This window comes from Mytilus edulis, chromosome 9 (genome assembly GCF_963676685.1).
Source record: "Mytilus edulis chromosome 9, xbMytEdul2.2, whole genome shotgun sequence".
Classification (NCBI taxonomy): Eukaryota; Metazoa; Mollusca; class Bivalvia; order Mytilida; family Mytilidae; genus Mytilus; species Mytilus edulis.
The window spans coordinates 32,484,834-32,512,763 of record NC_092352.1 but is presented as its reverse complement, the minus strand read 5'-3'; the positions used below and the strand labels follow the sequence as shown (position 1 = coordinate 32,512,763).

Below are 27,930 nucleotides of genomic sequence, written 5' to 3'. Positions count from 1 at the left end.
AAACATTACTGATTATAGGTGAATACAAATACTAATTACGCATACATATTCATGTATTAAAACGGGCGTATTGCATTTCCGCTAATTTTTCAAAGTCCCAATACTACGTTTCCGCAAATTTAAAGTATACGTTTCCGCAATTTGTATTTATAACTTTTCCGAAAATTTACTTGGTAAATTATAAATATTTAAATATATATTAGGTAAATTATTCATTTGATCTTTTTAATAAGGAAACTGTTCTGATCTTATATCTACAATTTACTACAAATAACTAGTTGACTCGGGTAAGGATTAGTTAAACTTCATTGAGAAATCTTTCATTTGGCTTTTAATACTTGCTAACTGACATGATTGAAGAATGCTTTGTTGAATCAAAGACATATATAATACAATTGTATTATATATCTCTGGTTGAATTAATAGCCGATGCTTCATCTGACAATGGAGAAATGCAAGAAGTCTGCATATTATATATTGGAATTTTATATAGATGGCAATTTGAGCACCAACCATTTGGGCATCACCTCCTGAACCCGAGGAAAAGAGAACAACGAATGGTGCCGAGTCTTTTCGTGCCTACCTGAATAAGCAGTTTTACGATATAGCCATCCTAACATATTTGTCTTTGTCGATATGTTATTGAAACTGCAGACAACATCTTACAAAAAGATAAGAACTCTAACTGTAAAAGCTGTAATTGTTAACTTTATAAATACATTGTTATTTCGATGGAGATGGCACTAATACCACATCTTCTTATTTATATGTATATATAAAAACTAACAAATCCTTGCAAAAAATACATACTCAGTATACTATTTGCAGTTATAATTATATGAACACCGTTTTATAATATTTATTTCCACCTATGTTGTCGAATGCACAAGACTTAGTCTTTTTGGATTACGCTTCACCAAAGCCTTCCATTGGTAACGATCAAGTTGTTGCATTTCTTATTAAGTGATTGAGTTGAAATTTGGTAATCAATTGTGATCAATAGTATCAATCGTTACGATCAAGTGTTTGTAATTTCGTATTGAGTTGATTGAGTTGATTTTTGGTAATCAATCGTGATCAATCGTATCGATCGTTACGATCGAGTCGTTGTATTTCGTATTGAGTTGATTGAGTTGATTTTTGGTAATTAATCCGATGATCAATTGTATCGATCGTTACGATCAAGTGTTTGTATTTCGTATTGAGTTGATTGAGTTGATATATGATAATTAATCGTATCGATTGTTACGATCGAGTCGTTGTATTTAGTATTGAGTTGAAGTTGAGTTGATTTTTGGTAATCAATCGTGATCAATTGTATCGATCGTTACGATCAAGTGTTTGTATTTCGTATTAAGGTGGTATGGGTGTCTTCCTCCATCTTGGATTGTAAAAAACAGAGAATCAAAGGTCCAGATCTTCCATCAAGTTAGCAAAATTTGATGCAGGAATGCAGATGTTTAATGTACATTTTCATTTAAAAGTACCAATTTATAAGAATATAACTTTTAAATATTGATTATTTTGCAAATGTTAATTATTTTTGGTTGTTTTTTTTTTTTTTTTTTTTTAAATTGGCATTTTAAGGGGAGGTAACTCTAAAAAAGTGCATTTTCTGAAGGATTCTGTATGGAATTTTCCTATTTTGGATTTTAGCCGGAAAAAACGTACGGTGACCCTATCTTTTCTTTTGATATTCTCAAAGCAGTGTCTGAAAGCTATCTGTTCCTGAAGTATTTAACAATTCTATCATTTTGTTTAGTTTCTAATCATAAAATGGTGTTTTTTCCTGTATAATCCATACAAAATGTGTCATTTTGTCCCGTCCTGTAGCTTGAGAAAATGCGCGGTGACCTATCATTTTTATTATATTTTTCAACATGTATCAATAGATACAACGTTTTGGCAAAGTATGAACAAATTCTATCATTTTTATTTTAGACTCCCATACCACCTTAAGTTGATTGAGTTGATATTTGGTAAACAATCGTGATCAATCATATTGATCATTACTATCGAGTGTTTGTATTTCGTATAGGTTGATTGAGTTGATAATATATAATCAATCGTTTCTATCGTAACGATCTATGGTTTGTACTTTTTAGTTAGTTGTATCAATCGATTGTCGAATACTGTACCTTAATGCACACTGTGACCTTTCTTCACATATATATAATTTAAACGCAGTGTAAGGGAGGTTATCCAAACTTAACATTGTACTTAAAAGAAATTGTCCTTAACTAGGAAACCCTTGTTTTTCGCCATATTTTGCCCCTAATTTTTAAACGGTTTGAGCCATAACCCCTAAAGCCAATCTTAAACATCCCTTTTTTCCTTTATGGTTTTGAAACTTGTGGTATAATTTCAGAGTGATCAATACATCGTTCCACAAGTTATTGTCTGGAAACTCGGTAGAAACATGCTTATTTGGGACCCTTTTTGGTCCCCAATTCCTAAACTGTAAGGACCACAATCCTTATAATCAATAATGATAATCAATCCCAACCTTAATCCTTTTGTAATTATAAATTATTTTCCGAAGATTTCCGATATAGGTTTATTTTTACTTTATGAAACGTTTTCTTGATTCAGACTCTCATAACAAGCACTTCCGTGACGTCATATTTACACGCGGTGTTGGAAATTCTGATTGTTCACCTATTGTGAAACTATTCTTATTTTTAATCATTCATTAACCTTACATATAGTTAAAACAGAATGGCTTCTGAAAACGGTGGTATAAATGCCCCAGATTCTTGGGACCAAGAAGACCAAGACGACTCCACCTCCGGGGTGTCAAAACCTGCCTCCAGCTTGAAGTTGAATGCGAATGCAGCTGCTTTTGTACCAGGAAAAAACCCGTACGCCAACACATTTGTACCATCATTTGGAAACAAGAATAATCAAGGTAACCTTTCCTAACCCAGGTTGGTCGTTTCAAAATTTTTCGATAAATGACGCATATGTTTTTTTCTTCTTGAAATTATTGCTGAAATATGTTGATTAAATTGACAATTTTTATTAACATATATCAAGTAAGACACTCTCCTTCAAACAATTGAATAGTAGACTATTAGATATATCCAAACTCCAAAGACATAGCTGAAGTTGTCTGACCAATTATCAGTGGAATGGCTGTTTGGTGATCAAGAGTTTCCTAACCGTCTGGACAATCTCAAGTTTTACCAGAATTACAGAAGGTATTCAGATAAGGCAATTACTGAATTAGAATATACCTGATAGAGTGCTTATTTGGTTTTTCTTGTCCATTCAGGCATTCTTTTTAATTATAACCAATTATTTCATATTTACTAATTTGACTCATATTCTTATATTTGATTTATGATAAAATAAACATATGCATCATGCAAATGTCCATCTGAATTACAAGGGGGCCGAGTGGTTAAAGTAGTTTCTACTGTAATCACTAGCCAATCAACACAGGTTGTGAGTTCGAACCCCACTCATGCGGTTGCACTAAGACTCCAATCTTAATTGACTATGCATATATATATATGGATGTCAGTTTTCCTATCAAAGGTCAGTGTTTTTTTACTTCAGTACTAGCACTCTGGCTTACTCCACCAAAAGTAACTGGCAGCCAAGAAAAAGCCCAAAAGCAGTGCTCGAAGGTGGCGTTAAAACACAGAAAATCGAATCAAATCTGAATTTACAAAAACATTAACAATCAATTAACAATGCTTTGACTTGTTATAAGGTATCAGCATTTTGTCAGGGGTGCTGGCAATGTACCAATATGAATTATACAAGGTAGTCTGGTAACTTAGTAACTCAATATGGTCTACTAATGTTCTTCCTATTACCTTTTGCATTTTTTTATGTGACTGATTTTTTGGGTAATTTTGGTATAACATGCACTTTGTAATATCTACACACTGAAGTTTACATTTGTATCTTTTTCAAAGTTCTTAGAAACCTCTAAAGTGATTATTTTATTGACTTGCCATTGCTTTTAATTGGGGAACTCCCATTTTGTATGCCTTTAGTCTGGTCTGCTTAAATTACATTAACTGTTAAGTTCCTCTATTTCTTAAGCAACAGAAGTTAAAAGAACTTTACTTTTGAAACATCTGTTAACGTTGAATAAGCTAATGCAGAATTTTGGTTACATTTACAAGTAAAGATATCAAAAGACAGCTGGTGTTTTGGGACTTCTGTTCTTATTGGCATCTTCAATGTATGATCTGCTTAGTGCTTAATAAGTATAATAAATTTATATTTACTAGCTGTAGATTCAACACCAAATCCACCTGAGAAAGAAGAGGAAGCAATGAATACAAATAATGAAGGTAAATATATTTATGTAACTTTAAACAGATAAAAGCTTCAAGAGGGCTGGATATACACATTATATGAATGTCATAAAAATAAAATTGAGAATGGAAATGGGGAATGTGTCAAAGAGACAAAAATCCAACCATAGAACAGACAACACAATACATTGTTAGCCAGTTAGTAAATTTCAATGTACATTTGTTGGGAAGCTGAAAAATGTATATGATCTCTACCAATATCTTAAACAATAAAATTCACAAAATAATAGATATTGAAGATAGACATGATAGAAATGAAGACAAATTGAACAAAACTTATATTTTCAACTGATATTGCCAGTGAATATATGAACAACTTGTATATCTTTTTTTATTAGCCTATTTGAAAAAGGGTTACTAAAAAATGTGTATGTTTTATGTCCGAATTATAAGCTTTGCCTAGTTGCATTATAGTGAAACTAGGAACAATTCTGAATCAATATAAAATTGTGTATTTCACAGTGGCTGCAAATTGGGAAGGTGAAACAGAAACACAGCCTGAAAAAGCTGAAATGCCAGAAGAGAAAAAAATTGAAACAACTGATGATGGAGGGGGTGAAGATGAAGGGATAGAAGAATTATCTGAGGAGGAAGAATCTGCGGAAGAAGATGAAGGGGGGACAACTTCTGTTGTCAAACCCAAAAAAATCATTCAAGAACATGAATCTGGTGAAAAGAAAGATCATGTTAATGTGGTCTTCATTGGTCATGTAGGTCAGTATGTCTAGGAACAAGCCAGACCACAGGTTATTGTGTTCCAGGTTTTGGTAGCTCTCTTGTCCTAACCAACATAAAGACTTAAATGTAAAAAAAATGACAAGTATGTCTTTTTTTTATTAAGATAGAGCTGGATCAGCCAAACCTTTAGATTGTGTAGTGCTTTACATGGTCAAATGAAAATCATGTCAACTGGAAGACATTTTGGTTTCTATTGTTAAATTGCAGATATTAGTTTTGAGAGGGAAACTTTTGTCTTCCAATTTTTACAATGATGTGAAGTTTGTGAGATTGTTAGATATAAGAAACAAGAGTTTTATGATTGTCAATGAGACATCCATCCACCACACTACAAAAAAATAGGGATATAAACTAACGCAAGTCTCCAATGATGAGCAAAACTGATATGTACCGTATGCCTTAAAAGGCACAGAAGTAGCAAAACATGAATGTTCTAACAATGGAACATATATAAAAACCATGAATTATAAATATAAAAAGATATCGGTACAATTTTCATGTGTTAGCATAAATTAAGTTCTTTATCAAACTATATATACAGCTAATGTTTGAAATTTGGAAGACTTTCCAGGGTTCTCGTTAAGACGCGTTTACGCGTCCTGGACGCATAGAAATTGAGCTGGACGCGTCATTTTAATAACCCGTTTGGAAAGAAACTAAACTGGAAGTCGATGTAAAAAAATCGATGGGATGCGTATATCAATATTTTTGAAAGCTGATAGATTTATAATTTACATTGTCTGCATGGTTGAACAAGCCAATTAACGATCATTACCCATTTGTCAAATTGAAAAGTAAAAATTGTTTGCAAACTATTTTTTTAAATACAAATTGAATTATTAAAAGCAGTATAATCCAGAAATTAAATGAATTCCTTGACCACATGTTTTCTTTTGTTGACAAACATGTCACATGATCATTTTTGGCGGGGAAAAATACTTGGGGAAACCCCTAAATAACAGACAACCCTGTCTGGATATTTATAGACATTTAAAATAAACAGCTGATATAGCAGTGCCATGAAAATAGTTAAACTTGGTATATATAATTCAATCTACATCAATTTAATTGGGAAAAGGGTGTAAAGGGGAAGGGGTTAATTTGTAAAGTTTTTTTTTTTTTTTTGGTCATTTAAATTTTGGTAACTAAAAATCTCCAGGCAAATTCTTTTACTGAGTTTATTATTAAATAATCCATTCATATTTAAAAAAAAAAAAAAAAACTAAAACCCTACCTATCGCCCAAATCTTTTTTATGGAACTCTGGCTTTGGCTAACCAACATTTTCTTTAATGTGGCCCCACATCAAGAATTGATAGACCCAGAAAGAAGTCTGTTACATGTATATATTTTTAACAATAACTATTAAGAGATCATAATTTTTATTAATATAATAAAAACTACCAATCCAACATGCATCCTTTAAGTTGTATTTCGTCATAGTTCCATTATTTTATGACACAAAAAATACATGCATCCTGGACTCATCAAAATCTATTGGGACTCACCATTTCTAAAAGTGATGAGGACTCACCATGAAAAATGTCTAGTGAGAACTCTGCTTTCATTTTTTTGATGGTCATTCCATTTATATGGATGTGGATGTGTGGATATGTAGGAACTTAAATTTTTACCCCAACTCAAGATACTGGTTGTTGGTAAATTATGGTTGGATGTCTAATTAATGAATGTGAAATTACAATGTGGAAAATTAATAAAAATCAATTCCTTTCCTTCCATGTCCATTTTAACAGAATAGCCTGCTGTATTAATATTTAAACTGAAACAAACATGCTAATATTTTTCTAGACAGAAGCTGATTTTTAAAAGAGTTATAATTTTTGTCTCTAATTTTTCAGATGCTGGAAAATCAACTATTGGAGGTCATTTGATGTAAGTTTGATAATATTGATACCACAGTACAATTCACAAAAATTATTCAGTAAAAAATCCCTATTTTGAGTGTCAGATTAACCCTGAATTAATTTGTATATATATTCAATGGATAAGCTATGACAATTTGTGTAAATTTTAGCATTTTCGCTTTCACCAGCTATTATCAAGTTAAACTTTTGTAACAGAGTGTTTTTTAAATGGGGGAACTTGTGTGTATGTTGTATTTGTTTAAATTGCCTTCTGTTAAGCCGCATAAGTTAATTGGCCTAGATATCTTTGTGGTCTATATCTACCTGTGCAAGACACACAAGCGTTTCTGCATTCAATTTTCAGCTTCACTATTATTACTAACAACCATGAGATTTAATTTTTTCTAAATTAATATTTCCTAGGGGCAGGGCTACTAATAAACCAATTTGGCTATTTTATAATGAGAAGCAGAGTTAAAACTGGTCAAATTTTTTAGCCTCAATTTTCTACAAATCTAGCAGAGTAACCCGTGTTATAATTTTGTTCTCATCTTTAACTACAACATATCTCAGAAGTACAGGAATGATAATACACCATGAAATTATCAACTCCCTTAAAGGAAAATTGACAGCTTTATGTGTAAACTAGATGTCTCAATCCTACTTTTATCTACCCATTGGTTCAAATTAGACACTCATATCTCAGATTCTAAGTGACCTACATTTCATTTCTATTCAGACTGAAATTTAATTTCACACTATACTTGCTTCAATTATTACATAGGAGTTATCAAACCAGCTTGTAGACTAGTTTATTATTTGATCATAATGATTACAAAATACCAATGTTGGAAAATTTTGATCCACTCCCATCTTGTGATTGTAAACCCGCACTGAAAAGTATAGACCAATTTTTATCCCGGCTCCAAAGTTGAAGTCAAATTTTATTTCATTTAAATGTTTAATATAGATAATTCTTTATTGTTAATAAGGAACATTCTGTACAAAATCTGGTCATTTGATAAATTTGTTTTGCAGTGATTATTAAAACACTAATGACTTCATTTTGATATTCAATATTGACCACATACATTAAACAGTCACACATAAATAAAATTTTAATTATATTACACAATTTTATGGTGTTGTTCATCGTTGGAATGAGATATGCATCTGTCTCATATTTTATTTTATTTCAGTTAATGAACGAGATTTTTAACAGTTTAAACAGTTAATTGATCTCAAAATTTTATATAAAAAAAATATTTATAGGTATCTGACTGGTATGGTTGATAAAAGAACTCTGGAAAAATATGAAAGAGAAGCAAAGGAGAAAAACAGAGAAACATGGTTTGTACAAAAAATTCCTATTTTAATATTACATTTACATAAAAATTAACATTCAGTTGTTACTAAAGTAAAAGCTGAAATTTTGGTATGAACAACATGTGTTCACAAAAATATAGTATGATTATACATTATGTATTGGCTGCAATATTGCTGATTGCAAAAGAAATATCTAGTTTCCTGGGGTAACCACTTGGATAAAGCTGTTTATCAGGTAACAGTGGACTAAATTATGTCAATTTTATTTGGAACCTATAAAGTGCTTCAATTATCGATTTGAAACAAGTTGATAAAAGTTGTTTTGTTGAAAATATTGTTATTGAAATAACTAAGAGTTGCTAGTAAATTTACACAATCAAGTTGATTTAATATTAACATCAATATATACTTATATGGTTTTATGTATATGGTCATGACGATACACATATTGTCCAAATACTTGAATGGTCTGTAACATGTACATTTGTTATTTATTGGTATATAAGCAATTCGAAACTAAAAATATGCATGGGGGAGGAATGTATTGGTTCCGCAGATTGAATATTGTCAGTTTGTTACAGACATAAAAGAATATTTTTAGTTCTGTATGATTTATTTTAATCTTTACAGGTATCTGTCATGGGCATTAGACACAAATTCAGAAGAAAGAGAAAAAGGAAAAACAGTTGAAGTAGGCAGGGCATACTTTGAAACAGAGAAAAAACATTTTACAATACTAGATGCCCCTGGGCATAAATGTTTTGTACCTAACATGATTGGTGGAGCTTCACAAGCAGACTTAGCAGTATTGGTATGATCTGCTCTTTTATATTAAACTTTTGAAATATTAAAATTGTTAAAATAATATTACTGTTATTAATTTACAAAGCAGATGTTCTTATTTAATCATAACTCTAAAGCATGAATTTAATTACTTCTTATCTTCATTAACACTCATCTGTGAAACAATTAACACAATTTCTTTCTTCATTTAAATTGATATCACCTTGATGACTTGGTTATGATGTGCAAGGTTTGTTTCTTTCATTTATGATTCTTAAGAACTGATAGCAAGGGTTAATATCCTTACCACAGAGAGAATATATAAGAAAAATGTTCATGAAATGTGCATTTAGAAAGATGCATCTCTAATTTTAGGTAATATCAGCAAGAAGAGGTGAATTTGAGACAGGATTTGAGAAAGGTGGACAAACAAGAGAACACGCCATGTTGGTGAAAACAGCGGGAGTAAAATTTTTGATAGTTGTGATAAATAAAATGGATGACCCAACAGTCTTGTGGTCAGAGGAAAGGTAAACAATTTTATTTCCATGTATACATACATGAGTTCCAAACCACTTTATATAAGAATAAGGAGATGTGGTATGAGTGCCAATGAGACAACCATCCACCAAAGTTAAAATAAAGTGGATGTCAGCAATTATATGCATCTGTACGGCCTTCAAAAATGAGAAACACCCATACTGCATAGTCAGCTATAAAAGGCTTGAAATAAAAGATTTGAAACAAATTGTGTATTTTACAACAAAACAAATTATGGGAAAAAATGACAAGACATGAATCAACCACAACCACTGAACATCAGGCTTCTGGGATAGGCACATATAGAATGTGGCGGTGTTAAACTAGTTTGCTAGCACAGTGGTATATCAGTATAACGTAAGACAAACTATAAAAATCAGTTGAAAATTGTTTCAATCATCAGATCGATCCAAAGCTGAAAACGTCTAACGAAAGCACAGACCAGGAAAGAAGGTGTATTGTTCAGTAAGGATTGTCAGAGTACCTGTTGTAGTGTTTTGGTTAATGAAGAAATAAGATTCAATTCAAGGCTACACAAATATAATTTCTTTTTCTTTTAATTTACTCTCTCTCTCTCATAAAAATTGTTGATTTATTTTCAAAAAACAAAAATGTATTCATTGGTTCTTTCATGTATTGATTTGTTGACTAAAATTACAATTGACCGTATTTGATTGTACATATTTTCATAGTTTGATACTAAGATATTGTTATTTTAGATATAATGAGTGTAAAGAAAAATTGATACCTTATTTACGGAAGGTTGGATTTAACCCAAAGACAGATATACATTTTATGCCAGTGTCTGGTATGACGGGAGCATTCCTTAGGGATATACCAGATGAAAGTATTTGTCCATGGTACAGGTATGTGACACTGCGAAAAGTTGCTTGATTACTTGAAAATCATTAGGCAAAGCAAGTTTTTTGTAGACTACATTGTTTTATTTTCATTTTACATTTGACTTCAGAGTTTATATTTTTTTAACAGATTACCTAACCTGTGGTAGGACATTCTGGTACTTGTTAGTAAATTAAGAGGAACTTATAAGGAGGAATAAGTCAAATCAAGCTATCAATCAGAGCAATTTTTTTTTGGGGGGAGGGGGAATAATTGTTTTATGTGTTTTCTACACACAACAAAATCATCAGAAAACAGATATTTTTCCTTGAATTGGGCATATTGTTAGCACACTCATTTTGTTACTCTTTCTTCAATTTTGAACCCTTGAAATAAAACCGTTTTCTTAAAATGTACTGTTCTGGACGCATCAGTTGTAAATACCAGCTTATTACTTGACTGGCAGAAACTAATTTATATAGACAGCTTTTCGTTATCTTTTAATTTGTACTTTATAAGGCCGTTTTAATTGGAGTGTCACATTGAAACCGAAACCCAATTTGTCTGGCATGCAAAATTTTGAGCCTTGTATCTATAATGAATGTATTTACAAAAAACATAGTTTGTATAGTCGAGCCTGCAACTTCTGGTGCAGAAAGCTCGACATAGGGATAGTGATTCGGTGGCGGAGGTGGCCTGGCGTTAGCTTACTTCTTAAAAGCTTTATATTTTGGAAGGTGGAAGACCTGGATGCTTCATACTTTGTATATGGATGCCTCATGTTACCAGGTTTCCATCAGTCACATGTCCAACGTCCTTGAACTCATTTTCATGGTTCCGTGACTACTTGAAAAAAAAGTTCAGACTTTTTGTAATGTTAAATTCTCTCTTATAAGTAATAGGATAACTATATTTGGTATGTGCGTACCTTGCAAGGTCCTCATCCCCGTCAGACAGTTTTCACTTAACCTCGACCTCATTTCATGGATCAGTGAACAAGGTTAAGTTTTGGTGGTCAAGTCCATATCTAAGATACTATAAGTATAGGTCTAGTATATTCGGTGTATGGAAGCACTGTAAGGTGTACATGTCCAACTGGCAGGTGTCATCTGACCTTGTCCTCATTTTCATGGTTCAGTGGTTATAGTTAAGTTTTTGTGTTTTTGTCTGTTTTTTATACGACCGCAAAATTTGAAAAAATTTTCGTCGTATATTGCTATCACGTTGGCGTCGTCTGCGTCGTCGTCGTCGTCGTCTGCGTCGTCGTCCTAATACTTTTAGTTTTCGCACTCTAACTTTAGTAAAAGTGAATAGAAATCTATGAAATTTTAACACAAGGTTTATGACCACAAAAGGAAGGTTGGGATTGATTTTGGGAGTTTTGGTTTCAACATTTTAGGAATTAGGGGCCAAAAAGGGCCCAAATAAGCATTTTCTTGGTTTTCGCACTATAACTTTAGTTTAAGTTAATAGAAATCTATGAAATTTTGACACAAGGTTTATGACCACAAAAGAAAGGTTGGGATTGATTTTGGGAGTTTTGGTTCCAACAGTTTAGGAATTAGGGGCCAAAAAAGGGCCCAAATAAGCATTATTCTTGGTTTTCGCACAATTACTTTAGTTTAAGTAAATAGAAATCAATGAAATTTAAACACATTGTTTATGACCACAAAAGGAAGGTTGGTATTGATTTTGGGAGTTTAGGTTCCAACATTTTAGGAATTAGGGGCCAAAAAGGGCCCAAATAAGCATTTTCTTGGTTTTCGCACTATAACTTTAGTTTAAGTTAATAGAAATCTATGAAATTTAAACACAAGGTTTATGACCATAAAAGGAAGGTTGGTATTGATTTTGTGAGTTTTAGTCCCAACAGTTTAGGAATAAAGGGCCCAAAGGGTCCAAAATTAAACTTTGTTTGATTTCATCAAAAATTGAATAATTGGGGTTCTTTGATATGCCGAATCTAACTGTGTATGTAGATTCTTAATTTTTGGTCCCGTTTTCAAATTGGTCTACATTAAGGTCCAAAGGGTCCAAAATTAAACTTAGTTTGATTTTAACAAAAATTGAATCCTTGGGGTTCTTTGATATGCTGAATCTAAAAATGTACTTAGATTTTTTATTATGGGCCCAGTTTTCAAGTTGGTCCAAATCGGGGTCCAAAATTAAACTTTGTTTGATTTCATCAAAAATTTAATAATTGAGGTTCTTTGATATGTCAAATCTAACTGTGTATGTAGATTCTTAATTTTTGGTCCCGTTTTAAAATTGGTCTACATTAAAGTCCAAAGGGTCCAAAATTAAACTAAGTTTGATTTTAACAAAAATTGAATTCTTGGGCCTCTTTGATATGCTGAATCTAAACATGTACTTAGATTTTTGATTATGGGCCCAGTTTTCAAGTTGGTCCAAATCAGGATCCAAAATTATTATATTAAGTATTGTGCAATAGCAAGAAATTTTCAATTGCACAGTATTCAGCAATAGCAAGAAATCTTCAATTGCACAGTATTGTGCAATAGCAAGAAATTTTCAATTGCACAGTATTGTGCAATAGCAAATATTTTCAATTGCACAGTATTGCACAATAGCAAGAAATATCTAATTGCACAATATTGTGCAATAGCAAGAAATTCCAATTGGATTTCAATTGGAGTTATCTTTCTTTGTCCAGAATAGTAGTTGAATCAACTTAAATCATTGTTTTATACAATATACAATGTATATTCACTTTTACTACCAACTGATAGATTAAAACAATCTTTACCATTCAGTGATAACAAGCACTTTTTTTACATTTTAATATTTTATGATGTATTTAAATCAGTAGTTATTGTTGCAAACTTCATTAGAAATTTGAATTGAGATCAGTTTTGAAATAAGGGAAAGGGGGATGTAAAAAAAAAATTGGTGGGTCAATTTTTTTCATTTCAGATTTCATAAATAAAAAGAAAATTTCTTCAAACATTTTTTTGAGAGGATTAATATTCAACGGCATAGTGAATTGGTCAAAGGCAAAAATTTTTTTTTAAGTTCATTAGACCACATTCATTCTGTGTCAGAAACCTATGCTGTGTCAACTATTTAATCACAATCCAAATTTAGAGCTGAATCCAGCTTGAATGTTGTGTCCATACTTGCCCCAACCGTTCAGGGTTCAACCTCTGTGGTCGTATAAAGCTGCGCCCTGCGGAGCATCTGGTCTTATACTGTTTGCAATAGGTCTACTATAGTTGGTGTATGGAATGATTGTAAGGTGTACATGTCTAGCTGGCAGGTTTTATTTGACCTTGACATAATTTTTACGGTTCATTGCTCAGTGTTAAGTTTTTGTGTTTTGGTCTGTTTTTCTTAAACTATAAGCAATAGGTCAACTATATTTGTTGTATAGAAGAATTGTTAGCTGTACATGCCTACCTAGCAGGATTCATCTGACCTTGACCCCATTTTCACGGTTCATTGTTCAATGTATAGTTTTCTTGGTTAGTTAAGTTTATGTGACAGTTGTAATAAAGCTTTATATTAACCCTTTCACCGATTGCTGCCTAGACAGAAGCTACTCTGAGACGATGGCGTCCCTGGCTACTATTACTCAAGTTGGAAATATTCATAATAAATGTCAATAAAAACTTGTTTATAGTTATTTGTGTATTTATTTTATTCACTAAGACCATGTTCACAGTTTTGTTCATGTTTTGACAATTTTTTCTTCATAAAATATAAAAATTTTCAAATTTTCGTCATTATCAAGGTGAAATTCTCAAAATTCGACTCTTTCACCCCAAATCGTAATTTTTTAACCCAAAACGGCAAAATTTTGAAAAATTTTATGAGGCTGTACAAATTCCTCACACTGATCGATGTCCATTCCAACTGTTTTGTACATAAAACGACATTTTATGTCAAAAAAGTATACTAGTTTGGCTTCAATTCTTCCATATTCTTTCAAAAAAAATGTTCCCTCATTTCAAATTCTTGTAAATTCCGTAAATTTCCTCTGATTTTGACACGGTTTTCAACAAACGGAACCGGCATGTTTACACTTTCATCCGGGTTATCCATCAAAGAAAGATAACCCACGTTTGCACTGTTTGAGCGGGAAACATAAAAGAGGTATTCCGATCCCGGTAAAACGGGACTCATCGTCAGCTGTCTGAAGCGTGAATCCCGGTAAACCGGGACTCGTCGGCGAAAGGGTTAAGGACTATCAACATAATATCAATGATTAGTAAAGAAGGCCAGTCATTTCAACGTGTGCACTCTTGTCTTTGTTATGTTAAGTTAATGTGACAGTTGTAATAAAGCTTTATATTTAGGACTATGAACATAATATCAATGATTAGTAAAGAAGGCGAGACATTTCAGCGTGTGCACTCTTGTATGTCAATAGACATATGCCAGCAATTGATTTGGTGATGTGTATGTTCAAATAAGTTTTGTTTCTTCTTTATCGTATGACAAATGTCTTCCCTGCCCTCCCCTAAATCTTTTATGGTCTTATTGTAGGGGTCCAGCATTTATAGAATATATTGACCAGTTGAATCTATCGAGTAGCAGTGAAGATATTGATAAACCTGTAAGGATGCCTATAGTTGACAGATATAAGGTAGGTTTTTTCATATATGAATTGTCTTTTCTAAAAGTTCATTTTCTAAAAAAATAATCATTTGATAAAATATCAATGTTCCATGTTGTAAGGTTGATATTGCTTATACATATCCATAAATTGTACTGAAAACTGTGGTGCACTCTGGTGCTTTCAAAGGGTAATTGGTTATTCAGCCCCTTTTGGAATCTATCATATTGTTAATGTCAACATCAAGTTATAAGTCAGCTTCTGTGATGGCATTAATGATGAGAGAAGAATGACATTGTGACTATAATAAGCTAACATGGCTGTTATGAAATAATTTTTTTAAGATTGTCTATAAATGTGATGAATGAGATTAAAGTTGCATTCAAATTAAGCATTGTTGTTATAAAAAGTTAAAGTTTTTGCAATGATGAGAAGTTTAATTTGGTTGATTGTTTTTCAGGACATGGGAACCATTTTACTTGGAAAATTGGAAACGGGTACAATCAGCAAAAACCAAACATTAACTATAATGCCTAATAAGGTAATATGTTATTCTGTAATTAGAATCTTTTTCAATGGGGTTTTCCAAAATTAATTGTATGGGGGGGGGGGGGGGGGGGTGGAAGTCACTTTTATTAAAATTTGATGGGTGGTGGTTATATTGCTTGAACATTTAAAGGAAATGTAAGGAAATGTCTAATAAAAAATTTATGCATGGTGGGTTAAAATAAAAAGTGCCTTCCGACCCGACCCCTCTCTCCCCCCCCCCCCATACATTTATGTTTGGAACAACCCATATCTTGATAAGATGTTATGTTCCTATATCCTATATAGGGATGGCATGCATATTTCTTTAATCAGTAAGTGATAATAAGAATCTGATGAAATTAGAAAAGTTAATTAACCAAACCGAAAAGTTAAATGAACTATTTGAGTGTAAACACTATTTTTGTTTTGTATTTAGCAATGTAGAAACTAGAAAGCATACCCACAGCTCAACATAACCAAGAATTCACTATCCTTACAATTTCATGTGGAAAATGTAGTTTATAATGGAAAGACAATTCCTAATTACAAAAATAGTCAAAATCCTACATCCTGGGTTAAGTAGTCAGTAGTGAGAAAGATTGGACAAGCTTTGTAAATTTGAATATCTATTCTATTGGCATTTCATTTTGACAAAGACTTATTAATGTTCAATTTGAATTTCAGCAAAATGTAAAAGTAATGCAGATGTGGTCTGATGATAATGAAACAGACAGTGCGAACCCCGGGGAAAATCTCAAAATCAAAGTTTCTGGAGTAGAGGAAGAGGTAAGATAACAACAGGGATTGAAAATATTTTATTTCTGAGGTTGTAGGAAGAGATAAAATTCCCAAGCAGAGATACATACTGCTGTTAATAATATATAGTTGCCCTTTGTTTGGTTATTAGGTTTTAACGAGAGAAATTTATGTATTACTGAAAAATTGTTACACCAGGGTTTTCGATATCACAAACTAGTCAAAACATTTACTAAATTTTATCATCGGTATAAAGACATTATTCGTAAATATAGCTCAACATGCAGACTTTTAATACGTTCAGGTATTTCACATCCAATTTTTTATGGTAATATTCTTTATAAAGCACAAAGGTGTCAGTATTCACCTCAGAAACTTACAAAACCTTTGAATAGACTTATTAAGAAGGGATATAATTACGATACTGTTGTCAAGTCATTAAAGATTGCATATTTTGGCGTTAATATTGAGTCATTGATAAGGTCTTTGCATCGGAACTAAACACATTTATTCTAAAAACAGTTGTTGGCATGACACGGGTTATGTTCTTCTCATATATGTTATGATGGTAGGATACTAAACCCCTAACGGGAAGGATTGTGCCTGATGTTCATATGATGAAATCATAATCTTTCAGTCAGTTTAGTTGAAGTCTGGAGCTGGCATGTCAGTTAACTGCTAGTAGTCTGTTGTTATTTATGTATTATTGTCATTTTGTTTATTTTCTTTGGTTACATCTTCTGACATCAGACTCGGATTTCTCTTGAACTGAATTTTAATGTGCGTATTGTTATGCGTTTACTTTACTACATTGGTTAGAGGTATAGGGGGAGGGTTGAGATCTCACAAACATGTTTAACCCCGCCGCATTTTTGCGCCTGTCCCAAGTCAGGAGCCTCTGGCCTTTGTTAGTCTTGTATTATTTTAATTTTAGTTTCTTGCGTACAATTTGGAAATTAGTATGGCGTTCATTATCACTGGACTAGTATATATTTGTTTAGGGGCCAGCTGAAGGACGCCTCCGGGTGCGGGAATTTCTCGCTACATTGAAGACCTGTTGGTGACCCTCTGCTGTTGTTTTTTATTTGGGCGGGTTGTTGTCTCTTTGACACATTCCCCATTTCTATTCTCAATTTTATATTATGATAATGAAAGGAATGGAATGCATATGATGACAAAATCAATTATTTCTTGCCTGTAAGATATTACAAAAAATTTACTTGTCACATGAATTAAAATATTTCAGTCATATTTGAAGAATAAAAAATAGATATTAGGATTACCGTATTGTCTAGATGGTCTACAACTGTATTGAAATGTGTAATCTATTGATGTAAATAAGTCATTTAATTTGATAATATCAAATAATATATATTTTTGTGAAACAGTAAAACCAAAAGAAATATTTTGTCACAATACAAACTAACACTTATATTAAGTAAAGTTTATGTTGTGAATTGTATTGACCCTGTCTAGTCACTTTTGTAAACTGCTGTTGTTTTGCTGTTTCATAATTTCATGAAAAAAAGAAAGAACATTTATCCCAAGAAACTGCCACAACAGGCATGAATCAAATATATTGCATAAATAAAACCAACTGTGTTGATATTATATGTTAACTATTGGTTCATTTATCAAAACTGACAACAGACATCTGCCATAATCAGGGATCTGGAGCAACTTCACTATAGATTAAAATGATATGATTCATACTTCATCAAATCCATTCCAAGATTTGAAGAAGATCTAGGTTATCACATTTTAACTTGTTATAATAGATGACTTTTATCTATATGTTTATCTTGTATATTTTAATAGGATATAACTGGTGGTTTTGTGTTGTGTTCGCCTGAAAATTTATGTCATACAGGAAAATTGTTTGATGCTCAGGTAAGGAATAGTATATAATTAAGAGAGATTTTTTAAGTGTCAGAATGATTGTTTTAATTAGTCCCCTTATGACAGAGTTATGGTCCTTGTACTTAGAAAAAATTCATTTAAGTATTAAAGCAGTTTTCCATCTTTTTATGCCCCACCTACGATAGTAGAGGGGCATTATGTTTTCTGGTCTGTGCCTCCGTTCGTCCATCCGTCCGTCTGTGCCTCTGTTCGTCCGTCTGGTTAAAATTTTGGTCAAGGTAGTTTTTGAAGAAGTTGAAGTCCAATCAACTTGAAACTTAGTACACATGTTCCCCATGATATGATCTTTCTAATTTTAATGCCAAATTATAGTTTTGACCCGTATTTCATGGTTCACTGAACATAGAAAATAATAGTGTGAAGTTCAGGTTAAAGTTTTTGGTCAAGGTAGTTTTTGATGAAGTTACAGTTACATCAACTTGAAACTTAGTACACATGTTCCCTATGATATGATCTTTCTAATTTTAATTCCAAATTGAAGTTTTGACCCCAATTTCACAGTCCACTGAACATAGAAAATGATAGTGCGAGTGGGGCATTCATGTACTATGGACACATTCTTGTTTTCATCATGCTTGAAGATATTGACTTGATATTTGTTTAATATTTTACACTATGACAAATTTTAGATCAATTTAGCATTTTGTTCCAGGTCAATGAATTTTTAACCGATAGGTGACTATATATTGCCATGTAACATGTGTAATGCTCTCAGAATGCTTGTTTCATACACACATTATAATGAATGTATCTTCAAAGTTGATTTTGTTTTGCTTTAAAGTAATATCTGAAAAATATATAATATAATTCAGCTCATTTCAAACTTTATGCTTTATAAGTTTCTTGTCTTAAAATTATGCAAGTTGTATATGTTCACAAAATGAATTCTGATATCAGAAGTTTAATTTTTGCATCATGATACTTTTTATTTTCAAATCAAATATATTCCTGATAATTTTGTTTTATAAGTATGAACTGATAATATATACATGATATACTTTTGTGTTCCAGATTGTTATTTTAGAACACAAATCTATTATTTGTGCGGGATACAGTGCAGTTTTACATTTACATACATCTTCAGAGGAAGTAACGATCAAGGCATTATTGTGTATAATAGACAAAAAAACTGGAGAAAAAACTCAAGTAAAACCCCGATTTGTTAGACAGGATCAGTTAGCTATAGCAAGAATGGAAGTAAATGGAGGTTTAATTTGTCTAGAAACTTTCAAAGACTTCCCACAAATGGGACGATTTACACTTCGAGATGAGGGTAAGTTCATATAGAAAATATATTCCTCCCCTCCTAAAAAATCCCAGTGATGTGTGATAATTCTTACTTGATGTTCCAATATGGAGAAGTTGTTGTTGAAAAGCCATTTTTAGGGTGTCTTTTTAAATTTTTTTTTACCTCCTTATTAAAACAAATAATAATATAATTGCATGAACAAAATAAAGTTTCCACCGTTTATAAATAAGATTTACAAGGGATTGTTTGGACATTTACTGTAAATACAAATCTCAAGGTTAAAACCACAGAAAGATATTTCCTCATGGGTTCTATGGTACAGAAGTTGTGTAAGGCTTCATCTTAAGAATGTTTAAGGGTTGAACTCAGGTGCCCTTGTAGAGGTAGCAGTATCTGCTTCACCAGTGACACTTTTAAATTTGCTTTGTTCTGCATCATTTACCTTTAACATTTTAAAGACTACCTGAAGTGCAATAATCCATTCAATAATGTTGTTATTTTGTGAATAATTGTATTAAGATTTTACTGTTTGTTTTGTTGTTTTTCAGGTAAAACGATTGGAATTGGAAAGGTGCTGAAAGTTTTAGATTAAATAAACCATAAATTCCACACCACCTGTTAGTATGCAAAATACACATATCTCGATGCCACTAAACAGGTTTTGGTGCCACTTATTTGTCAAATTTGTTGCTTATATTTCAGCTAAATTTATGTCACAGTGAAGTAAAATAAAGTAGTTTCTTGTATCATGTAAGAAATGTAACACTTGATTACCAAAAGTTTCGATGAGGACCAAATTAATTTGTACAGGGTAACTGATATTAGTACTCTAAAAAAGACGGGACTATTATTTAGTTTGGTATTAGTATTTGTAGGTGAAGGACCTCTATGATTTAAGTGTTAAAGAATACTGTAGGCTAGTATGGCATATTTGCAGAATCAAATATACAAAAAAAACCACTTTTTTCTGCCATCCACAAAAACTAGTACCCACTAAAATAATATATCCATAGGATACACTTTTTTGGAAGAATATGTTACTCAGAAAGAAAATAGTTGTCTTAAAATATGGGTATCTACAATTAATAATGCGTTCTGTGACCTTACTGCTGTGTTGCATGGATTACACAATTTACAAATGATTGTATCGTAGATGCAAGACATTACTTTATATATCTACTGTAAATTGGGAACCTTTATTTGACTTCACTAATTCTAGATGGTCTTTCAGTCTTTAATGTGACATTGAGGTTGTTTCTAACTACTGTTCTTACTTACAAGTGCTGTGTGATGAGAGAAATTAGAGATGTGGTGATGATTGCTAAAACTTTGTTCAAGTCTACTTTTAATGCAACTTGAGAAGATTCAGACAATTTTTGCTGTAAACCAGTAATATGTAAATGATGTACAAATAGTGCTGAAAGATTTTGTTAATTTAGTTACTTTGTTATTTTACCAGAGAATATGATACATGTATTTATGATTATGTAGTTTGCTCACTGAGCCAAACAAGGTCTGTGTCTGCTATTGCAATTAACTGTCGGTCTGTCAACCATATGACTTTTCATCAACTTAGCTATTCAGTTACAAAATAAATTACAACGATTCTTGTTATGTCTACTTTCTAAACTACATATGAAATGTCCAATGGGAAATTTTACATGGATGACACTAAAGTTTCACTTTCACATGATTTAACAGCAAGATTTATTTATATTTGATTGTAGTTATAATTTTTTTTTCATTTACGGTGGATTTCTTTAATCTATGTACATTGAGATTTATTTAAAAAAAAAAAGATTTAAAATAAGAGAATACCAGTCATTCAGCCAATTTCAGATACTTGTCTCAGTTTGAGAATTATCTCAAAGGTTTAGTGTTATTTTGAATTGTTGAGAAACAAAGCTCTATATGAAACAAATGGACAATTTTTTTTTTCAAATTAAGACAGGAAAATAAAGCATTCTTTCCAACCTTGTTGACAATATTTGCATTCATTTTATTTTGGATTTTGTTTTATAGTAGACAACACATGACAAATAATATTTTTGCTACAGGAAACAGCCTAGTACTCAAAACCAATAGATGAGAGATTATCTCCCTTATATCAATACATCCACAAATTTATTCAGGTTAAAGGTTGTCCCTGTCCAATATTTCAATATGAGTATACCAAAAAGAAATTTTGATGTGATTTTGTCATAGAATCATGAAATTGTATCTATTTCAGAATTAGATTATACTGTAAAAATTGAATACTTGTATATTGAAAAAGTGTAACTGCTTCTATAAAACAACATACTTCACGTTTAAAAATAAAACTAAGAAGTTTGTTGTCATTCTTTATATTAGGGCCAGTAATGTTGAAATTCTTTTGTCCATTATATTGCATTGTATCTTTATCTGGATTTCATATATTTGTCATTGGTAATTTTTACTGGTTTTCATTCATGATGCTGTTAACATAAAAAAAATCATAGTATTTTACTCTGTATTGAAAACCCATCTTAAGTTTGCATTGATTTATTAAGATAGTAAATATAAAGTACCCCTAGTATAGGCACTGTGGATTCTTTATTTTCAAGGATACCAAATTTGAACATGTTTATGAGCTTCACCGATACCCATGAAATCAAGACTATAAGGACCCTGGGAATTATGAATCCACTATAAAAGAGATTTATCTTATTTTTGTCATGACTTTTGTTTAATGAGCAGAGTCTTGCCTTGTATACAACATTGCACTTGTAATTGTTATCTGATTTCTCATGGACATGCTTGAAAAAACCAGCAATCTTCCTTGAAAGTTATTTTTTTGGAATATCATTACAAATATTGACTTTTTTGTTCCTGTAACAAAGCTTTAAACACAATTCTTTTTTCATTTATTTTCTGTGAAGTTCCTAGAAGTAATCTTTTATATGACTTGAATGCTTTATATGAAAAATATTTGCATGTTAAACATCTAAATTTCACACAATTTAAGGCAAATAAGTGTATAATGTATGTAGCTGTGCTAGTACTGTGTAAATGGAGTGCTTTAAATTGTTGATTTTTTTCTGTCTTTTTTTTTTTAAAGCATACCTTCATCCTAAACGAAATAGATTAAATCTATTAAAACTTTCTTAAGAATTTGTTTCTATTATAGAGCTGCTTTGTTCATACATACTCATTGATTATATTGATATATATGTAAGATATTTTGTATAAATAAACCAAGCATTTTGTTTTCAATTTTAATGTGTTTTATTGTCCTGATTTATTTGTCATGTGATGGGTTTATTTTTAGCTCTCCTGGTACATAGAATCAGTGTGAGTGATTTGCTATCACTTGGCATCTTTCATCTTTTGTTAATTAACTGGAAGTCCTAGCTAAATTCGATAGAAAACATTGCAAGACATTTCTTCATTAACTTAAACTAGAATAAAACTTTTCAAATTATGTAAATGATGTTTTGTAGAACCTTTACAAAAGTTTCATTTGGTGCAGATAAACATTTTCACTGGACATAAATCAAAACGGTGGAATAAATTCAATAGAAGCAGGAATATTTTGATAATAAAATTTGAACTAAATTGTGATTTCAAGTAAAAAAAGATGTCTTCAGCACACAGGCACACTCCTTTACATGTTCACAAGGGGAGCTGTACAGACTGTCAATTTTCTGTTATTTTAAAGGCACAGTCAGTAATCTTTTAGTCCTGAATTTTCCCACCCAATTTAAAGAAACGCAAGTTATTTTTGTGTTTGGTACAGAGGTAAATGTTTGTTTTTCAGATCTGTTTATTCTAAAAGAATCTAAATCTAAAAATGTTTTAAATTTTTGTTTTCTACAGTAAATTCCTGTTTAGTTTAATGTATAAACTTTGTTTTTTTTGTATATGAAATAAGAAAAGTTGAATGCTTTGTTATGATAAATGAATATTTTGTCTAAAATTCAAAAGACAGGAAATGCACCAAATGTCTTTAAATTGTAAAACAATATGGAGATAATAATAGCTTGTATAAATGATATTTTATTTATGATAATTTGTTTACACATTTATTGATTCAAAAGATGTCACAGTTATGAAATTAACTGAATAAACATATGAAAGATCTTTACCATGTGTTAACTTATCATTAAAGCCAGGAGAGAATAAGAGAATCAGGATTTGTAAGCATCATAAACATGGATTGTGATCCGTTGTTGTGATGTTATTTTCATGTTGGTATTAACACAATTTAACAACGTCTGATACTTATAAATTAATGATCATCTCAACAAGATTGATTTTCTCTCTAGGGGTGGTACAGCAATAATGAGAAAAGCAAACGAGTTGAGATGACCAATGATAATCTGTTTGCTGCTATATTACCTTTGACGACCGTGTTAATCTCATTGACCATGGTCATGTGCACCCTTAGTTTCTAGCAATAATTTTTCATATCGCTCTACTGTGCTAATAAAGGAAATTATCAGTCAGTTAGATTAAAGGGAAATTTTGTAAAATAGTGATAATTCACGTTGTTGCCATAAGATAGATCTCTTGCATAGAAGTTGTAATGGAATTTATTTTTAATTTTAACTACTGTAAATTCAGAAATTAATGCGAGGTTTTTATTATTGCGAAAAATGCGACTGAGTTGTAAACGCAATAATTAAAACTCGCATTTTGAAATATTTTATATGAATTTAACAGGATTTTTCTCAAAATCGTTAAAATTAAAATCGCATTTAAGTCTAAAATGACAAAATCGCAATAATAAATGCACGCAATAATTTCTGAATTTACAGTATCTGAAATACAGAATCGTATCACATTTCTGACATGCAAAAAGCAGTGTGAGATGCTTTAATATCACAAAAAATATTATTTGGGAATTGTAATTTTTTACTTCAATTACCCCGGTAATCAGGAAAGTATTTGATCAGATCTCCTGAATTTATGTAGACCTATAAGCTTAATGTTGATAAGTTTTAAGTCAGAACAGGTTTAAATCAGATTTAATATTCTGCAGTCAGAACAATATGTGATGTGTTGCCTTTTAAGTCAGGACAGGATAAGATGAGGATAAACCTTCCTTATAAATCGGGACAGCATGAGATCAGAATCTACTTTATAAGGCAGAACAAAATTTGATCTGATCTACTTTATAAAACTAGACAGGATAAGATCAGATCTACCTTATATATCAGCACAGGAAAAGATCAGATCTTCCTTATAGATTAGGACTTATTGAGATAAAATCTTCCTTTATAATCGGGACAAGATAAGGTCAGATATTCCTGAAAAGTTGGGACTCAATTAGATACATGTATATACCTTTTAAATCATGACAGGATAAGATAAGATCTACTTTATAAATCAGGACAAAATTAGAATTAGAGGCCAAAAACAATACTTTTCTAATACTTTGTATAAATTGCTTATTTCTTGACTAATATAAATGGTTTTATACTTGGAATTCTTGAATTCTTGGGGTTCGTTAATATGATTAATTTAACAGTGTATTACGTTTTTATACGACCGCAAAATTTGAAAAATTTTTCGTCGTATATTGCTATCACGTTGGCGTCGTCGTCTGCGTCGTCGTCGTCGTCCGAATACTTTTAGTTTTCGCACTCTTACTTTAGTAAAAGTGAATGGAAATCTATGAAATTTTAACACAAGGTTTATGACCACAAAAGGAAGGTTGGTATTGATTTTGGGAGTTTTGGTCCCAACATTTTAGGAATTAGGGCCAAAAAGGGCCCAAATAAGCATTTTCTTGGTTTTCGCACTATAACTTTAGTTTAAGTTAATAGAAATCTATGAAATTTTGACACAAGGTTTATGACCACAAAAGAACGGTTGGGATTGATTTTGGGAGTTTTGGTTTCAACAGTTTAGGAATTAGGGGCCAAAAAAGGCCCAAATAAGCATTATTCTTGGTTTTCGCACAATAACTTTAGTTTAAGTAAATAGAAATCAATGAAATTTAAACACAATGTTAATGACTACAAAAGGAAGGTTGGTATTGATTTTGGGAGTTTAGGTCCCAACAGTTTAGGAATTAGGGGCCAAAAAGGGACCCAAATAAGCATTTTTCTTGGTTTTCGCACCATAACGTTAGTATAAGTAAATAGAAATCTATAAAATTTAAACACAAGGTTTATGACCATAAAAGGAAGGTTGGTATTGATTTTGGGAGTTTTGGTCCCAACAGAATAAGGGGCCCAAAGGGTCCAAAATTAAACTTTGTTTGATTTCATCAAAATTGAATAATTGGGGTTCTTTGATATGCCGAATCTAACTGTCATGACTGTGTATGTAGATTCTTAACTTTTGGTCCCGTTTTCAAATTGGTCTACATTAAGGTCCAAAGGGTCCAAAATTAAACTTAGTTTGATTTTGACAAAAAATGAATCAGTTAGGTTCTTTGATATGCTGAATCTAAAAATGTACTTAGATTCTTGATTATTGGCCCAGTTTTCAAGTTGGTCCAAATCGGGGTCCAAAATTAAACTTTGTTTGATTTCATCAAAAATTGAATAAATGGGGTTCTTTGATATACCAAATCTAACTGTGTATGAAGATTCTTCATTTTTGGTCCTGTTTTCAAATTGGTCTACACTAAAGTCCAAAGGGTCCAAAATTAAACTTAGTCTGATTTTAACAAAAATTGAAATCTTGGGGTTCTTTGATATGCTGAATCCAAAAATGTACTTAGATTTTTTATTATGGGCCCAGTTTTCAAGTTGGTCCAAATCAGGATCTAAAATTATTATATTAAGTATTGTGCAATAGCAAGTCTTTTCAATTGCACAGTATTGCGCAATGGCAAGAAATATCTAATTGCACAATATTGTGAAATAGCAAATTTTTTTTTAATTAGAGTTATCTTTCTTTGTCCAGAATAGTAAGCAAGAAATATCTAATTGCAAAATATTGTGCAATAGCAAGATTTTTTTTAATTGGAGTTATCTTTCTTTGTCCAGAATCAACTTAAATCTTTGTTATATACAATATACAATGTATATTCACTTTTTACTACCAACTGATAAATTAAAATAATCTTTACCATTCAGTGATAACAAGCAGTTTTTTTACATCTTAATATTTTATGATGTATTTAAATGAGTAGTTATTGTTGCAAACTCCATTAGAAATTTTAATTGAGATTAGTTTTGGAATAAGGGAAAGGGGGATGTGATTAAAAAAATTGGGTTCAATTTTTCTCATTTGAAATTTCATAAATAAAAAAGAAAATTTCTTCAAACATTTTTTTGAGAGGATTTATATTCAACAGCATAGTGAATTGCTCTAAGAGAAAACAAAAATTTTAAGTTCATTAGAACACATTCATTCTGTGTCAGAAACCTATGCTGTGTCAACTATTTAATCACAATCCAAATTTAGAGCTGAATCCAGCTTGAATGTTGTGTCCATACTTGCCCCAATCGTTCAGGGTTCAACCTCTGCGGTCGTATAAAGCTACGCCCTGCGGAGCATCTGGTTTGGATTTTGGACCCCCTTTTTATACAACCGCAAAAATTAAAAAAATTTTGGTCGTATATTGGTATGATGTTGGCGTCGTCGTCTGCGTCATCGTCGTCGTCATCGTCCGAATACTTTTAGTTTTTGCACTCTAACTTTAGTACAAGAGCTGTCAAAATGACAGTAAACCGGATTCTTTAACATTTATTTGTGTTCTGGCATTGATCAATATTACAAGGACCAAAACTCCTAATAGGTAAAATTGATGATTATCAATATCAAACTTGACTTCATGAGCAAATGCACAGACACGACATTTTTTAAACTTTCAAGGAACGGTAAAAGTCAAAATCGTCATTATTGAACTTGACCTCCATTTTGTTGTCAGTAACAACATATTAAAATTTTAAAAGGTTTGGTTGAATGGTTCATGAGTAAATGCACGGACACAACATTTTGTAAACTTTCAAGAACCGTAACTCCTGAACGGTAAAAGTCAAAATCTTCATTATTGAACTTGACCTCCATTTTGTTGTCAGTAACAACATATTAAAATTTTAAAAGGTTTGGTTGCACAGACAAGACATTTTTTTAAACTTTCAAGAACCGTATCTCCTAATCGGTAAAAGTCAAAATCGTCATTATTGAACTTGACCTCCGTTATGTTGTCAGTAACAGCATATTAAAATTTTAAAAGGTTTGGTTGAATTGTTCATGAGTAAATGCACGGACACAACATTTTTTAAACTTTCAAGAACCGTAACTCCTGAACGGTAAAAGTCAAAATCGTCATTATTGAACTTGACCTCCATTTTGTTGTCAGTAACAACATATCAAAATTTTAAAAGGTTTGGTTGAACGCTTCATGAGTAAATGCACGGACAACATTTGGTTGCCGCCCGCCCGCCGTACATCCCCAAATCAATAACCGACATTTTTGACACAAAAATCCGGTTAAAAAGTGAATAGAAATCTATGAAATTTTAACACAAGGTTTATGACCACAAAAGGAAGG

The 27,930-nt window shown here is 31.6% G+C and overlaps 1 protein-coding gene across 1 annotated transcript; it reads left to right on the top strand.

Moving 5' to 3' along the window:
- Positions 1-2,577: 2,577 nt before the first annotated feature.
- Positions 2,578-23,559, top strand: LOC139488138 (eukaryotic peptide chain release factor GTP-binding subunit ERF3A-like). The gene is made up of 14 exons (XM_071273539.1): positions 2,578-2,908; positions 4,248-4,310; positions 4,797-5,048; positions 6,931-6,964; positions 8,209-8,286; positions 8,893-9,073; positions 9,421-9,575; positions 10,305-10,451; positions 14,932-15,031; positions 15,462-15,542; positions 16,214-16,315; positions 18,104-18,175; positions 19,217-19,478; positions 20,003-23,559. Exons 1-14 carry the CDS (start codon positions 2,719-2,721, stop codon positions 20,044-20,046), a joined length of 1,761 nt encoding a protein of 586 aa, XP_071129640.1. The 5' UTR covers positions 2,578-2,718; the 3' UTR covers positions 20,047-23,559.
- The last annotated feature ends 4,371 nt before the right edge of the window (positions 23,560-27,930 follow it).